This window comes from Protopterus annectens, chromosome 12.part0 (assembly GCF_019279795.1).
Source record: "Protopterus annectens isolate FY-2018-M chromosome 12.part0, PAN1.0, whole genome shotgun sequence".
NCBI lineage: Eukaryota > Metazoa > Chordata > Ceratodontiformes > Protopteridae > Protopterus > Protopterus annectens.
The window spans coordinates 499,044,803-499,062,714 of record NC_056746.1 but is presented as its reverse complement, the minus strand read 5'-3'; the positions used below and the strand labels follow the sequence as shown (position 1 = coordinate 499,062,714).

General features: G+C 37.8%; 1 protein-coding gene across 3 annotated transcripts in view; it reads left to right on the top strand.

The window, feature by feature from the left end:
* The window catches only part of OTOA (otoancorin), a 952,220-nt gene that overhangs the window by 100,537 nt on the left and 833,771 nt on the right, over positions 1-17,912 (top strand). For all 3 annotated transcript variants that reach the window (XM_044089617.1, XM_044089616.1, XM_044089618.1), the window contains exon 5: positions 11,876-11,903. In XM_044089617.1, the coding sequence (XP_043945552.1) occupies positions 11,876-11,903 (28 nt within the window). The remainder of the gene's footprint in view (positions 1-11,875; positions 11,904-17,912) is intronic.

The window sequence follows — 17,912 nt, the reverse complement described above, 5'->3', positions numbered from 1 at the left end:
TTTCTTAAAATCCATGGAATTCTCAATGCTTTTGTCTAACACCAGTTATTACAATCATCAGTTTTCTGGTGCATAGCATTATTTATAGTCCAACTGCCATATGTTAATAAATTCATTGGTTCATAGGTAAGTACTAGTCTAGCTGCCCTTGCAGGCTATTTTAAGCCAAGCCAATTTCCTTTTTTATGTTCAAAATAATCTATCCCATTGGGTTATAGACTGGCCATCCTATGGTCATTAATTATATATTATCAATAATAAGAATAACTGGGATCATGTTATAGATAATTTGTGGGACCCATGCATGGAATAAAGCATTTTGGAGCCGCACCTGTTGATTAGTAGCAAAGGGGGCAGTCTGGGGTAAATTTTCCCATCCATAGATCTAAATTACACTTGAAAATGGACAGGGATGAACTTCATTTTATGTGGATGAGGAGTCTGTTCCATAGCAGTGGCATCCCCTGTGGAATATACCTGTCCCTTTTTAATTTCTCCAAATCTTTTGGGAATGAACCCCACTCCTAAGTCAAAATACGATTAAAGTTCATAAAATTAGTATTCTTTTGCTCTTTGATGTCAGCCAAAAGTGCTCTTCGCAGCACTCACAGTGTGCCCAGTAAGGACTCCTTCTGTAATTCGTATGGAGGTAGCATATCTAAATATGATTGTAGACTCCTTTTTATAAGGCCCGTTGCTCCTACTACTATTAGAACTGTCTGGGTATCTTTCTTCCACATTGCCCTCATTTCTGCTTGCAAATCCTGATATTTTATAACTTTGTGTCTCTCTGTGAACAGGACACTTTAGTCACTGGGTGTGTCAATTTCAATGATCAATGCTACTCTTGTCTTCTTTTCTTGGACCACTATATCCGTTTTTCTAGCATCTACTTTTTGAACTGTTGGTAATGGATGATCCCATGTGATGTAGACTTCATTTTCTATGATGCTTTGTGGCTCATGTTTCCAGTGTTTTTCAGCCACTTCAGTACCATAATGCTTAGACAAACCCCAGTGCAACATTCTTGCCACATTATTATGCCTTTTAGTATACAGTCTTTCTGTCCCTCCATACCATTCTGTTGATGTTGCAGAAGAGGTTTAGATTCCTAAACTGAATATTTCTGATGCCATTTAACTTGCTGACGTGCAGTAAATCCATCAGTAATGGGTGAGAGGATGCCTTATATGCGAGACAGAGATCACATGTTAGTCTGTAGGATACCAGGTATAGTGACAGGGCTTTGAGTCAGTCCATGTAGGACATGTTGTTTAGGACTTGCATCCTTTTAGAAAGATATCTTGGTGGCCGTTCCAGTTAATACTGGAAAAATCATATGTTTGACTATATGGACCTTTAATGATAATTATTTCTTTGCTCTTTAAACTCTTATACAGATTTGCTGTAGCTTTCCTTCCTGAAAACAAGAGTCTTTTAATGTCATGGCTGCAGTCACCATCTACAATGAACTTTGAAGGAAAATAAAATGAATCACTGCCTGCACTCTTTCCCCATCTATTTACAAAATATTAATACGGCTAGATGATATATTTCATTTTTTTTAGGAACAAACCACCTTCTGCACTTTCAGGTTTCACTTTGATCAACAGGCTCTTCAACTTTTCCTCATTTTCAGCCTTGAAAGTAGAATCAGTTTATATCTTAAGTTGTTAGTATTTGTCCCAGCAATTTTGATTCTAGAATCTGATTTATCTAGCAAAGCATTTTGCATGCTATATTAAACAAATAAACTGAGACCATTTTCATCAAAGGGCCTAAGAAGAAGAGCTCCAAGAGTTTTAGCTGCAAAAACATAAAATTATAAGTTATAACAGTTGAAAGTTAACATAACAACAAATAGATTATTTAAACATCAAACATAAGCATATCAATGTTTTTTAAGCAATTGCGTGCTTTGTGAGCTTGTTCCATTCAATGAAAGAGAAATGGTAAAAGTTGAAGTAAGGTGAGTGTGGGAGACACTTGAGAGTAATTAGAGTATAATACAAACGTAGAGGATTAAGAAGATATAGAGAGGTGTAGAGGAGTCTAGAATGTGAGAGGAAGCAAGAGTAATAGAAGGTAGTAAGAAACAAATTCCTGTGAAGGATAGTCATAGGTAACTCTATGCAATTTATCAGGGGATTATTCCTGAGGGATGCACAGTTAAACATCTGGGGTAATAGTGAACAACCAACTTCAGACTGACAGCAATGTGAATATTATCTTGAGGAAATGTTGTGGGACTCTAAAAGATGCACTGAGGATGATACTTGGCAGGGAAAGGAATTTTTTGATTCCTTTATACACTACCCTTATAAGAATATGGTGAGTCAGTCTTTATTTACAATAGAATATGGATTAAGAGACTTTGAAGAATGCAGAAGACACTCATGTGGCAGATCATAGCACTTTATTGTATGACATATGAAGTGAAGCGCAGGGTGTTAAAGCTGCACTCTGTTTCATATAGATTGCTGAGAGGATGCTGTATTAGCTTTTATGTGTTTAATAATGAAATTATGTCATCAGTGTGTTTCTTTCACTGCTCTTTGTGTTAAGACCAGAAATAGGACTCTTCTGGTAAATCTGACTGCCACTTTTCTTCAAATATAAAACGGCAGCTTTGTCTATAAGGCAGGCAGGATCTGGAACTCTTTGCCACTATATATTAGGTTATCTCCATCTTTAGCCATTTTCAAGTATATTTTAAGCAGTTGGTTTGGATAAACTGGGTACAAAACAAGTTATCAAGGCGGCAAACTCCCCGGTGGCCTCCTCTGAAGTCATGAATTAGCTGTAATTACTACACTGAACTTTGAACTGTTGCTCCTTTTTTTAGCATACAGATTCCATAGGAGGCAAATGAGGTTATCTGCCATCCCCATTTATCTACGTTCCAGCCAAAGTCTGTTATGATCCACAGTCAAAGTCTTTAGAGTAGTCAGTAAAGCAGAAGTAAATCTTCTTCTGGAGATCCTGTGCCTTCTCCATTATCCAATGGATGTTGGCATACTTAATATAGTCAACTCTAAACTAGTGCACTTTGGGAGGAGAAGAGGAAGAAGAATTTCTCCCTCATTAACCTCATTTGCAAAGAATGACTTTTCGTTGCAACAAGGTTGCACCACTAGCTGTCATTTCCACAGTTAGTATACAGCACCACTTTCAAAATTAGTGTATATTGCAATTTTACAGACAGTGCATAGTACCATCTCCACAAATGGTGTATGCTACCATTACCAACCTTCACATATACTACCATTTCTACAATTGAATGTTACCATTCATGAGACTACATGGACCATGGAAGTGACATCTAAATGGTACAGGTACTGACATAATTTTTCTGCTTTGTGTCATTGGCATATCTAAATGTACGCTATTGTGAAACAAAAAATATACTTAGGCATAAACCAGTGCAAGAGATTGCGGTTCTTCTTTTTCTTGTGGTGGGGCATTTATTTTTGTAAATTACTTTGTGAGTTTTTATATATATAATATATATATATATATATATATATATATATATATATATATATATATATACACACACACACACACACACACACACACACACACACACACACACACACACACATATATATATATGTGTGTGTGTGTGTGTGTGTGTTTTGTCAACTGTATTTGGTCGACAGGTGGGCAAGATTGGATAATTCTTGGGGAATGGGGAATATGCCATTTCTCCAAAATTGTGCAATCTCAGAATTAGCATATATAATTAGCAGAGGGTATGGGAGGGTGTAGGAGCACTTGTCTTCCTGCAAAAAATAATGTTTTCCTAATTTGTCTCATTGTAAATTTTGCATGCTCTGTGGTTGTCAGTGCATGCATGGCAGCTTATCAACATTGGCATTGCCAGCATTTTGCTGGTGACGTTTTCAAGATCAATGTATGTGCATATACAGATAGATAGATAGTTATATAGATAGATAGATAGATAGATAGATAGATAGATAGATAGATAGATACCCTCCATGTCACTCAGAGCAACATATTCCTATATTAAGCTACACATTTGTGATTATGGATATTCATGTTTTAGTTAACCATTGATCAAAAGCCATTTTAAATGAGTAATAAGTAAGAGACCACTTCAACATCCCCTTTGTCCTGGTTTCTGATATAAATTTCATAACTGACAATTTACTCATATACCCACCCAAACCATCTGCCAGTACATAACTACTTTTATCTTGGAAGACTTAACTCTTTATAGATGTCACATAAATTAGAGCAATCTCCCAACTATAGGTCTTGATGTGTCAATCTTTTTATACATTTTTCAGACATGGACCTTTTCTCTTAATACTAATGCCTCAGTTATAACTAAAGTCCTTCTGTTCCACCAGTGACTCAAGTCTGAAAATACAAAAATGGACCTGAGTCACTGGTAAGGCTGGTCAGGAGGGGGGGGCAAATATTATTAAGAGACCAATGGCCATCTCAATTTTCCCGTGGGAGGGTTCAGGGAACTTTGTGCTAATGCATCCTCTGATTGGTCTCAAGAGCCTTGTAGATCATTTAGGGGTAAACTTGGGGTAGCAATGACATCCTGATATCATTTTACTAGATGTTGCCACTGCTATACAATATGATTGACCACTGTAAGTATGTTGGCTCCCACTTCCACACTCGTATCTCCTCACAGGACCCCCTCAGTCCACAGCTAAACATTGAGTTACCACATGGGCATCTCCACCAAGAGTCAGGAGGCATACCCGGTGAAGGATCACATCTGGAGGTACCTCGAAAGGAAGAACTGGGGGATACATGGCTGCGAAAGCATAGAATATGGGGAGAAATTGGAGGAAATAGCCAAAGACAGCATGGAGTTAGGTGAGCAAAATATAAATAAAGTTATTTAAAACATTTCTTTGAGTCCAGCTATTTAATTCCTAGCTTTCCCTAAAAAGATAGAAAATAATAGAGGAAGATTGTTATGCAGTTTGGATGTGAGCAAACTTTGTAATACACTGAATGTTCTGATATTTTTGATTCAAGCTAAATACATATTTTTCTAAATCGCTAGTAATAATTATGTATAGACTATTATCTGGTTACAAAATGTGCAATTCACAGTCCTTTTAACAAGAAGTATGTAAAAATATCTGGCTATAAAATTAATATAATCCAGTCTCTTTTTCAAAACTATTTGCATATTGATACTTTAACAGTTTGGGGAGTAGAAATTTTAAATGATGCAGATAAAGTTTGAAAAGATAATCATGAAGACATGGATAGAGACACGAATCATTCAAAGTAAGAGAATAAAACTATAGCACTTAAATGATATTGTAATATATATTCCATACAGGCAATGTTGATAACCATCTCCCCAATAAATCAAAAATGAGCAGCATAAAATAATTATAAAACCTAAGGGTTTTGTAAAACTCTTTGCTATTAAGGACTATGAGTCAACCCTGTTTAACATACAAACAGTTAAGTTTGGTGCTTTCTGGGTTGAACTCTTTTAATCAAGATCAATGCTCACATCTATCATTTATTTAATTAGAATTGTTAGCATTAGCAGAGGGTATTCCAGAATAGCAAGAAATAAATGTTGTAGAGGGTGAAAATCCATCTTATCTCAAAACTGCATATGTCTTAGGCTTTGAAGGGAAATGTGAGCTGTAACTAAATTAACATTTTAACATCCAAAGCAATAAATCCATTTTATGGACTGTTTATTATTTTATAATATGTGTACATAATAACATATTGTATCTCTCTGATATTACCTATCTCATTTCTTTTCCTCCCACTTTCACTTGCTATGATTTTATTTTGTATATGTGAAATATTATTTAAAACAGAAAATATGATTCCTGAGAAGAAAATATTTTTTTTAACTTTTTTTATTATGGATATTTAAAAAGCATGAATGTCATATTGACAGGGAAACTATGTCAGAAAGACTGATCAGTTTTTACCTCATTCATGCAAGGTAAGCATTCAAGTCAAGTTACACAACAGCCCTGCTTGAATGGTCAGGTTACTGCTTTGTTCTCCATAATTTCAAGTCTCATAAGACTTTGTCAAAGATAATAAAATGTTCCAGGAGGAGCTGTTAGGTCTGCTGCAATTTATAGGACTCACTTTGCAGAAGAAATGTGTGGAACTGCCACTTGGAGTAGTAGCCACCTATTTTCAATGTACTATAAACAGCATATAAAGTCCAGGAATACAGCCTGATTAGGAAAGGTTTAGCTAAGTATTATACTTCTTATTTCAGCTTTTCCCGGTTAGGGGTCGCCACAGTGGATCACCTGTCTGCTCATGATTGGCAGTGAAGTTTTACGGTGTCGAGTTGCCAGCCCGGTGCCCAACCTTCCACAGAAGGCATAGACATGCACACACTCACACCTAGGGCCAATTTAGAGTGTCCAATCCACCTACAGCATGTCTTTGGGATGTGGGAGGAAACTGGAGCACCCGGAGGAAACCCACGCAACCACAGGGAGGGCATGCAGACTCTGCACAGAAGGCAGCCCAGCCGAGGATCAAATTGGAGAACCTCTTGCTGTGAGGCGGCAATGCTAACCGCTGCACCACCGTGGCCGCCCTAGCTAAGTGTTATACTAATTGCTTAAAATGTGTTTTACTTGTAACAGTGCTGTACAACTCTAGGTTCTGACTATAAGTTATACATCTTCAGGAGGCACTGAAAAAATATACTATAAAAGCTGATTTTTGATAGAGAGACTCTTGTGACAGTCAGGCTGGTATGAACCATTCATCTACAATATTTGCCTTCTGTTCCCAGCCCAAAATCAGATGAAAAGCAAATATACTGAGTTTATATTTATGCTTGTTTATTGGTGTTACAGTTTCTCTTTATAAAAAAATTAAGATAGCACAGAGTATTAACATGATTTCATGGTGTGCAGAAGCCAATTAGGATATTGTAGAATGCAAGACCAGTGATACCTTGTACAAAGGAATATCTGTCATTGGCAGTTATCCCTGCTGGCAAAAACAGGCCAGTGCTCACTGACAGATAAAGCAAACAGCCCATATACTATAGTGCTGAGACAGTACCTCTCTCAAAAGGCATACTGTTTTGGTGAATACATCATACAACTGTGCAAATTCAGTTACTACAAGTTTCATTTCTATAAAAAAAACAGGTACTTTCATTTCCTTGTCATGTATTATGTCTCCCTGACTTTAATTGTAGTTATTTGCATGTTTCATGAAAGCTTTACACAGCACTCAGCCGAAAATATGTTTTGCCACCCTAATCTATGCATGAAATGCCCTCCTGCTTTGGCAGGCATGGGGTTTCATACTCATTCTCATCATTTTTCATTCTAGCTGTTAGCTGCCACAGATTTCTTCCATTGTTCATTCACCTCTAGATCTCCTTAGATATCATTGTCGATTGGCACTGTTGCCACTAAATTTAACTTCCTCCAGGTATTTCCTGTGTCCTTCATCACACCTGTACAGTCCTGCTCACTCATTCTGCTCACATCCTACATCTGACCCAACCTGCTATTTAACTCTAACCAAAACAAAATTAAGTGCAAGAATCCTCTCCAAAAAACAGGTATGCATAATTCCCCAATATAAAGTCCTTCTAGGAGGAGATAAACACGCTATTCCTGGCCCACCTATCACAATGAACACAAAGATAATTCTCTCAACACACTTCTGTAACTCAGCCACAGACAATCCCCAGGTTTGGTGATCTAATTTTTGCTGCAATAAATATAAGAAATAAAACTGCTGAACTACATGCTGAGATTAACCAACATAAGCCTGATGTTCTTGCTGTAACTGAAACTTTGCTTAAACCCAGCATAAATGACTTTGAAGTTATACCTTCTGGCTATATCATCCATGATGACCGTATAAAGAGAAAAGTGGTCATATCACAACACCTACCACATTCCCCCCTACAGCCAACCAATACCAAAATTCAGTTCAGCAGAGCTTCTTATTGATTTCCTCAAAATAAACAATTATAAACAAATAAGTATTACTGTCCTTTATATCCCTCCTGGCAACAATAGAGCTATAATGGAAGATATCCTACATTGGATATCCATAACATTTCCACAAGAAAAAAATATTACTTGGTGGTGTGAATGGGTGGATACAACCTCTAACTCCCCTACATCTTGCATGAACTTATATAGTTTCACACAACTAATTAATAGCCTCAAATATTATAACAAGGCATCAACTTCTCTATTGGACTGTATCCTACTACAAATATACCACCACAGGTAAAATGCCAGACTCTTTCAGTGATCATCTCCCAATCTGTATGACCAGACATCTTACACGTCCACTTAAACAGCATATTTATAAAACAAGCAACATTTCCAAGTTTAACCCAGAAATGTTCATTACTACACTATCATTTATTAACTGGAACTTCCTAAAAATGCTCCCCTTAGATGATGATAATAATTGAATTCAATACAACTTTTTAAATATCCTAAATAGCCCTGCACCTCATAGAAGGAAGAGACTGAAAACGAACAATGCAATTTGGCTGTCCAGAAAGAGTATAATTTGAATGCAAGATAGAGAAAAAAACATGAAAAGAATGGAAAAACAAAACACTTTAATATCTTGAAAACTTCAGAATGCTTCTCAATCATACTAATAACCAAATCAATTAAAATTAAAAACTATACTAAAACAACTTTCAGAATAATACAAAACACAACCCTAAAAATTTGGGACATCCATTAAAGAAATGTTATGTCCCAGCCAAAAATTCAACCCAAACCCCCCTCTCCCGATAATTCAGCACTTGAAACTGCAGTACAGTTCAATTCTTATTTTATAGATAGTATAGCATCTCTGAGACTTCCTCAACATCTAAATCCAGCCCTACCTAACAACCACATATCACCACATCTACTTCTACCTTTAAACCTGTGCCCACTTCCTATATAGAACTACTCTTAAACAAACTTAAGACATGCTCTTCTTCAACTGATGACTTTTCAAGCGAGTACCTAAGAATAGCAACCAATAGCATTGCTTATCCTGTCTCAAGCCTTACAAATAGGTCAGTCCAGGAATCCCATGTTTCATCTCTCTGGAAAAAGTCACACATTATCCCTCTGCACAAAAGAGGAAATTCAACAGACCAGTAACTTTAGACCTACAGCAATCTTATCTCCCATCATGAAAATACTCAAAATGTATTCAAAAACAATTGCTAGACTATCTCCTGCAGGAGCTCCTATCCCCTGTACAGCATGGCTTCTGTCCTTCTCACAGTACTAGCACTGCCCTTCTCCCCTGTATAGATATTGTCAATAAACCTAGAGAAAATGGCAAACTAGTCTCTTCCTTATTTCTAGACTTGTCTAAAGCTTTCAACACTGTTTGTCACAGTAAACATCTACTTCAAATGTCCTCACTAGGTCTCTGTCAGCCTACCCTTCTGTGGTTCAAAAGCTACCTGTCCAATAGGCTTTATCCTTGGTCTCCACCTCTTTAACATTTTCACCAACACCCTCTATACTTCCCTATAACAGTCCAGCCTAATACAATACAGAGATGATTCTAGTCTCATCTGCACATCTTACAATATGACACACCTCCAAAACATTACTCAGGAAGCTTTAACAGCCACTGAACACAGTTTCGTAACTCACAACTCATGCTCAACCCAAAAAAGACCAAACTACTACATTTTTCCCCAAATCCCTCTGTCGTGAAAAAACTAAATTTAAAGTCATCTCTCTTGATAATACGACCACTGAAGTCACTTCTCATAGTAAACTATTAGGGGTGATAATGGATAACAATCTTATATTTGACCTGCATATACAAAATTGCATAAGAAAACTCATCAAAAATTAAGGGTGCTTTACACAGCCAAAAACTTTTACAGCAACACAACTAAAACTGCACTTGCCACTATTTATCTTCTCCCCGCTCTTTGTTATGGAACTCCCATCCTTACTAACCTTCAGGGTTTACAAAATTAATATTTGAACAATTCTGTAACAAAGTTGCTAAATTTAAGCACATGCCCCTTTCAGAACCCACCACTGTATAGCACTGAAAAGCCTAAATTGGTTAAAACTGCCACATCAGCTAACATATACACAACTTCTTGCCACCTATAACATTCTTCAGCATGCATCTGTCTGTCCAGCACTAAAAACATTCTATGTTCCCATTTAGTCATTGAAATTCAGTGACCAAAAACTCCTGTCTGTGTACAAACATAACTAATCTGCTGGGCATTGTCTGTACTTGTACAAGGTTGCTAAGGCCTGGAACTCCTTACCTGTATCCATCAGGTCTATACCCTCCCTCCCATCTTTCAAAACCACTCTGAAAGACTTCCTAGCTAAAATCTGGCTCTGTTCATGCTCAAAACCAGGATAAACTATATCCCTAAATGTGAACAAATACCTTTTCATTCTTTTTACCTCCTTACTCTCCCTTCTTCACTTACTTCCTTACTACTATCAAATTCTCTTCCCTAACTTTCTCTCTAAATATACCATAAGCCTGTTTTTCCCATACTTCATATTGCAATTTCGATTTATATTAGACTAACATAACTTTAATTTCTCTACAAACTGATTAAAATTTCTCTGAATATTAAATGATTGTTATATACCTTGTATCAATTCATAACCAATGTTTTTATATTGTTTAAATTGTTATAATTATTTAAACTGCAGATTTTTTGTTTCATTATTAAAGATTTTAAAATTATTGTTCTTAAAATATTTTGTAATAATTTGGAGCTTTTCTTCCTGGGCCTCCACTGAAAGTGGGTTTCTACCCAGTGAGACTTTCCTAGTAATCAAATAATAATACAATAAACAAACTAGCTGCCTTTTCTTTACTTTGAATTACTACATTAATATTCACACTTGCATACTTGCTTATATACTCTGTATAGTGCTACTGTCTATGTCTGTCTTGGGGGTATCTAATTGATTGTCATATTACATAAAACTTTTAACTGCTCCAAGCCATTGGGGTTAAAAAAAAATAAATAATATAACTGTATTTGGCTGATTATTTAGGAGGTAAAATAAGTCACATATGGGCTTGCATTAATACATTTAAATGAAGCTGGTGAATGAAGCTTTGTCTCAGAAGTAGAAATAAGTCACTAGATATAAGGACAAGGCATGGAATAACAAACATTTAGTGACAAATGTCTTACACTGGTGAAGAAGAAGGGACAGGGTAGCCACTGGTAGAAGATGACAGAGGTTTCTGTCAGCCAGAGCTTGAATCTCTTAGTTTGAGATGTGGAATTGATTACACATTGCACCTTCTTTGTATACTACAAGTAACCAAATAGTTATTCATTCATAGTTATCCATAGATTAGTAGTAAGCTAACTGCCCTTGTGAGCCATTTTAAGCCTAGATAATTATCCCTTGTGGGGCTCAAATCCTGCACCTTGTGTTTGCAAGGTAAACACCTTAACCATTAGGCCACCCTCCCAACCCCAATTTTTATTAAGGAAACAAACTCATTGATTGCAAAGAGGAACTTATATCACTAGTAGTTACCTGTGCCTGGTTTATATCAGCAGTGTGTGCCATCTGTAAGATGGGGTGGTGGACTGTCAGAGTAACTGGAAGGTGAGATCTTATGATGTCTTATCCTCCAGCCTGGATAATCTACAGTTGATCTAACACATGACCTGATAATGAGCTGTAAGTAAGAAAGTTCTATCAAATAGAAAGAACTAAATAAACTAGGCATACTTTCCTCTGTAGAACATTTTATTTGTTTTGCTTTAATTTTCGACTGTCAATGTATATCTTTTCTCATTTAATATGCTTTGTTAACTTTTATGGTTTTATTTTACTTATTTTTTTGTTTGTTTTTCTTTCAGCACTCTGTGATATACTTCATTTTCAAAGGTAATACCAGCTACTCATTTTTATATTTTATGTTAAACAAAAAGATACTGAACCACGCATTACACTAGCCTGGGAAATGATCCTGGAATAAACTCTGCAGCTTCATTTCATGTGAAACATTACATCACAAGTCATTATTCTCCTAACTACCATTATTTTTGTTTAAAACAATAATATTATTTTGATGTAGGGTTTTGCAGCTTGTACTACACCAAAGACAATAGCCGCAGACCCTGTTTTCCAGAAAAAACGTCTGAGAGAAATCATCATCATCTAATTCTGAGTTACTGAGAATGCAGCCAGGACTCTGCATTCCTTACCACTTGTTTTTTTTTTTTTTTAAAGGACTCTTCTGACCAGGATTATTAGAAGAGTGAATCATCCAAGTGTGTCCATGTTCACATCTATGTTTGGTGACTGACATGTTTACATACATAGGCTTGTTAGCAGAATTGGACCTATCATCTATCTAGTCTGCCCAAAGTATGCATTTAGTACCCTGCAACTGCTCATTCCTCTCTCCCCCTTACCTTGATCACCTGGTCCATGCCTTCTAAAATGAATCACTTCAGTCAAACTATTACACCATTTAGGTGACTCATTGCATCATTCAGGTGGCTTATTACACCAGTCAGGTGGCTCATTGCACCAGTCAGGTGGCTCATTACACCATTCAGGTGGCTCATTACACCAGTCAGGTGGCTCATTGCACCAGTCAGATGGCTCATTGCATCCTTCAGGTGGCTCGTTACACCATTCAAATTACACCATTCAGGTGGCTCACTGCATGCACTTATAACTCTTTCTGAGAAACAGAACTTCCTTAAGTAACAAGTTGAAATTTTTATTCCATGTCTGTAATTGACACCTCCTTCCAGGTGTTGTATCTTTCCTTCTACATTATATGTTGTTATAGTCTCACTTCATGGAATTTTGCATCTAGATCATGTGACCTATCACCATGTTTCCAATAAAAATTAATTTCATTTCACACAGCCTTTGTTCTTTCATGTCTTAGCTTCTCTTTCCATACCATCATCATAGTCTACCTCTTCTGCACTCTTTCTGCCACTGAAATGTCCATTTCAGTGGAAGTTCATTGGAAAGACACAACTTTCTAAATGTAATAAGCCTTGTATGTATTTAAAATATGAATATTAGCTCCTTGTCCCTGGACTGTCTTTCCATAAGTACGCATCCTAGCATCTTCTTAACTTTAGAAACTGCCTTTTTACTCTGCCCTTAGGTTACTCACTGCTGGTGGTGTTCTTACCTCAGCTAGGTCTTGTTTCTAGTCAGATGTTTTAAACTGCAATTCCCAAAATGTGTTTTACCCCTTAACTGTAATGCCTCAGGTGAAATGTCTTGCATTTAACAGTGTTAAACTTCAGTTGCTACCTGTCTGTCCACCTAGCTAGTTTTCTTATCATACTAAGCTCATACTTCAGCTTTTCCCATAACATTGATCTAATGCCATCTGCAAAACATCATCTTGCTTTTTTCTGTTATATCTGACACTAATTCATTGGTATTCGCCAGGTGAAGAACTGACCTGTGACTTGCATACCACTACTCACGGTCTTATCTCTTGAGACTCCTCCCTTGGACAGCGGCCCTTATATCCTCCCATCCAACCATCTTCCTTCCTTCCCATTGTACCATATTGTCTCTTACTCCAAGCCCTTCAGATTTATTCAGTAGTTTTCATTGCAGCACAGCCACATATCTCCTTTGGTACTGAAAACATAATAGCAGACAAGATGTCTTCTCTGATGCATTCAGAGTTCTCTGATATGAAAATTATTTTCACAAAACATGGTGCATCAAAAAAATAAGCCTCCAACTACTGCCCCCTTCAGAAGTTTATTTGTCTTTGACTTTGGTTTGACTAGAGCCTGAGTAAGTCTATAGTCAAAGCTTATATGGCCATTATCTTATATTTCTGCACTGCTTCTGAAACAATCCTGAATCAATGGTGGAACTCCTCATTTTATCTGCAAAGAAATGTCATGTCTTAAACTGCTCTCTTAAGGATCTTAACTGCATGGCAGTGAAACTTACCCTAGATTGTTTTAATCTATATCTACTTATGTCAATAGTTCCTGATACAGAAGATTGTGTGTGACCATGTGAGGTAGTGCCAGCTATGCCAGAAAGAGTAGGGCAGTGGATGTGTAACCTAAGCCAGCTTTGCTAGCTAGAGTTTTGTAAAGAATTATACAGCTGATTTGTACAGATGCTTGTGTTGAAAATGTATTTGTATAGCTGCTTGTGTTAAAAATGTACCGACAGTGGGTACTGCTGGACAGAACAAAATACATTTGTATATCAGACTATATTGTAGCTGTTGAAATGAATATATTGTAACAGAGGATACTGGAAGAGAAGAGGTTAATCTGAATGCAGCTATCTTTGAAAAATAGTATTAAATAAAATTAGCTGGTTTAGGCCATAACAACTGTATCTCACAGTTATGACTGCAGCCAGAGACAAAATGTCTATAAGAAGTCTGACTTAGTAGCGCTGTAGGAATATTAGAAATGTTAAAATTGTTTTACAGCTTCTAGATACTGTAACACATCTTAGCAAAGCTCTGTGTGTGTGTATTATCACATATATGTGCTAGATTCTGGTTGAATATCTAGTACATGGGGTAGTATGGGAACCAGAGTTAGGTGACCAGATGTGATATCATTCTATAACCAGCACTGAAATTATTTTAGATATTAGTGAGAGATGTGATAGTGACCCTCAGCAGTCTGTTTGTGAAACCTGACAAAGAAAGACCACTCATCCACTTCATCTTTCCATTGCTCTAGTAAGTGAACTAACGGATGGTAATTCTTTAGATCAGTTGGGAAAATATAGTGGGATTAGTTAAGTATTATTTTTCTGTATCTGTCTGAACCTTTCCATCCATTTTATTTGTAATATTTCCTGTGATTGAAACTCTGGTGTTTATTGTAACTAGATATTTAGTATTTTCATGTTTTCTTATTATTTATTATTAAATATATTTAAACATTTCATTGTGGCTGGTCTTTTAGTGAATATTTAACCTTTGAGAATACTTACATTTATTTAGTGACACTGTGGCTGATCCTGAAAGCCTTGCTGTTTGGTCAGCATTACCACTGGTATTAGTATTAATTTCACTCAGTATAATTGAGTACCCTGGTAAGAGCCTTAGAGTAGCTGGCTTTGTGGGTGTTCTGGTAGCACTGTATCTACCTTATAGCCTGGGAAAAGGTGTTAGAGCTAGTAAAGCAGTGCCAGCCATTCCCAAGTGTGTGTGTGTGTGTGTGTGTGTGTGTGTGTGTGTGTGTGTGTGTGTGTGTGTGTGTGTGTGTGTGTGTGTGAAAACCAAAGCTCAGAGCATGCTTGTGTCAACTACTTTGAATAGGGACACTGAGAGCACTAATTTCACAGAGAGGGTGGGGGGGGACTTGGCTTGGAACATCCAGCTAAGGACTTTACTCTGTAGCTATGTCAGTGGGGAGTCTTATTTGGGGCCTGGAGAGAGAGAGAGAGAGAGAGAGGGAGCAAGGGAAACCCAGCCCCAAGACAGGATTGTGTTCCCTGTGTGCTCTTAAGGGAAATTGTCCTTGTTGCAGAGAGCTGTATCTGGAAATAATGTGTGTATCTATTTTTGTTCCAAGCGACGTTCCCCACTGGTGTCAGTTGTGAGGACTGAGGCTCCTTAATTACTGGCCCAGAGGCGGAATGTCCCATATTGGTGTGCAGTGGTGTGGATATTAATTGAACTTCTGTACCCAGTAGGCAGTTGTCACTGAAGTTGTGTGTACTCTCAGCAGCCACATGGTAAACATATAGAGTTTCATTTTTACAACAGTTTTATGTGTTTTTTTTTTTTTTAGTTTAGTTTAGTCAGGGGAAGCAGGCAAAGATGTCAGCAGAGGATTATGACAAGCTGACAAAAAAAACAGCTGGCCAAGGTGTGAGATGCCAAAGGACTGGTGCATGCCAACCTGACTAAATAGGAAATTATTTCAACTTTAGTTGCAGCTGCAGCACTGACCAACAACCAGGAGGATAACCAGTCTGGAGTTGTGGATTTGCAACCCTCAGAAACAAAACAGTTCATCTTTTCATTAGAGGACTTAAAACCCTGTCTGGAGTTAAAGAGACTTGAACTGGAGGTCAATCATTTGGAATTAGAATCAGTAGAGAGACTGCAGCATTTGGAGGATGAAGAAAATGAGATACAGCACCAACATGAGATGGAGATGCTGAGTCTTCATCATGGTCATGGAGGTAATGGGGAAGACAATAACTGAACCCCAGCAGCAATAAAGGTCAGTACATTCCTTCCACAGTTTACAGGGTATGATAATTTTTATAGTTTTATTTACATATTTGAAAGAGTATGTAAACAGTATAATGAAACAGTGTAAGAAACTTCTCTGTGTGGAAGATTTTCAGTCCATATATTTCTAGTTAATCACTGTATATTAATCAGATCAGACAATAGTAGTAGAAGTAGCGAACTTAAACTCATCTTAAGTCAAAACAAAAAATAATAATAAAAAATATATAATTGTACAGCATTACTAAGTATTCAAAAGTAATCCAAGCAAGGCAGGCAGTCTGTTTCCAGCTGAAAATCCTTTATTAAGTACACAGACAAGCAAGCCAAGTAAAACAAAATAGAGTAATAATTTCCTCACAAGTTTTGTAAAGCCTGCAGTGGTTAAAGAGGAGCAGTACTTGCTTGGGCAGTTCACTCCAGTCAGAGCTTGAAAAGGGACCCCATTCCAAATGCCTTTGGCCAGGGTTCACCTCATCTGGTAGGGTGGAAAAGGAAGCAAGCAAGTAGGTGTGTTTGAGGATAACCCTGCAGATTTCTTAATAGGGAATGATTTTGGTAATGCAGTACCTTGTGTGCATGCAGTTACATGCAGTCAGAACTGGAGAGAGGCATGTGGGGCTGATAGCCTGGGGGAGACCCAGACAGATCCCACACCTGAAGCCAGGGCTCATGAGGTGGCTATTTCAGAGAGGGAGCTACCCTGTAGCAGTGAAAGTGAGCCACAGCTGCTGGTAGGTACTGCTGTTCCCTTGAACAGAGTGACTGCACGAGCAGAGGTGAGTTGTAGTACCAGGCTGACAGTGAGACACCAATGTCTGAGAATACTAAACTGCTTGTGGAAGGGGAGCTGGGAAGGGTCACAAAGGTATATTTGAGACAGGCTCAGCTCTCAGACTCCACACTAGGAGGCTTGAGGGAGGTAGCTAAGGAGGCACATGATTCTCAAGGAAAAGGGGAGTATGTATACTGGAGCAAAGAGTAACTGTATAGAGAGTGGACCCTTGAGGGAAGGGTAGAGGATGAGGTAATACAGCAGTTGGTAGTGCCTAGTGCCTACCGTCATGCACTTCTAGTCATAGCCCATGACATTCCTTTTGCAGGTCATATGGCTATAAAGCATACCAAGAGACGTATTATACAGAACTTTTATTGGTCTTGGATTGAAAGGGATGTAACAGGGTACTGCAGGACCTGTAAGCAGTGCCAAAAAGTAGGCAAGGCAGGACACAAGGTCAAAGCTCTTTTGATGCCTTTGCCTGTGATTGAGGAGCCGTATCAGACAGTAGCTATGGGTATTGTGGGGCCTCTGAGTACCTCAAGTTCCACAGGGAAGAAGCATATCCTGGTGGTAGTAGATTATGATACTAGATACCCACTCTGTTATCAACTGAGGCAAAGAAGGTAACAAATGCTTTGTTAGAGATTTTCAGCAGGGTAGGTTTCCCGAGAGACATACTGACTGACAGAGGTACCAATTTCATGTTGTCTTGTCTGTGGAAGCTGTGTGGGGTGAAGCACCTAAGGACCACCCCCTACCACCCCAGACTAATGGTCTTATGGAGAGGTTAAACTCTACACTAAAGACCATGTTATGGGCATTTGCAGATCAGTTTAAGAGAGAGTGGGACAAATATTTGCCCCATCTGATGTTTGCATACAGACAGGTACCCCAGGAATCC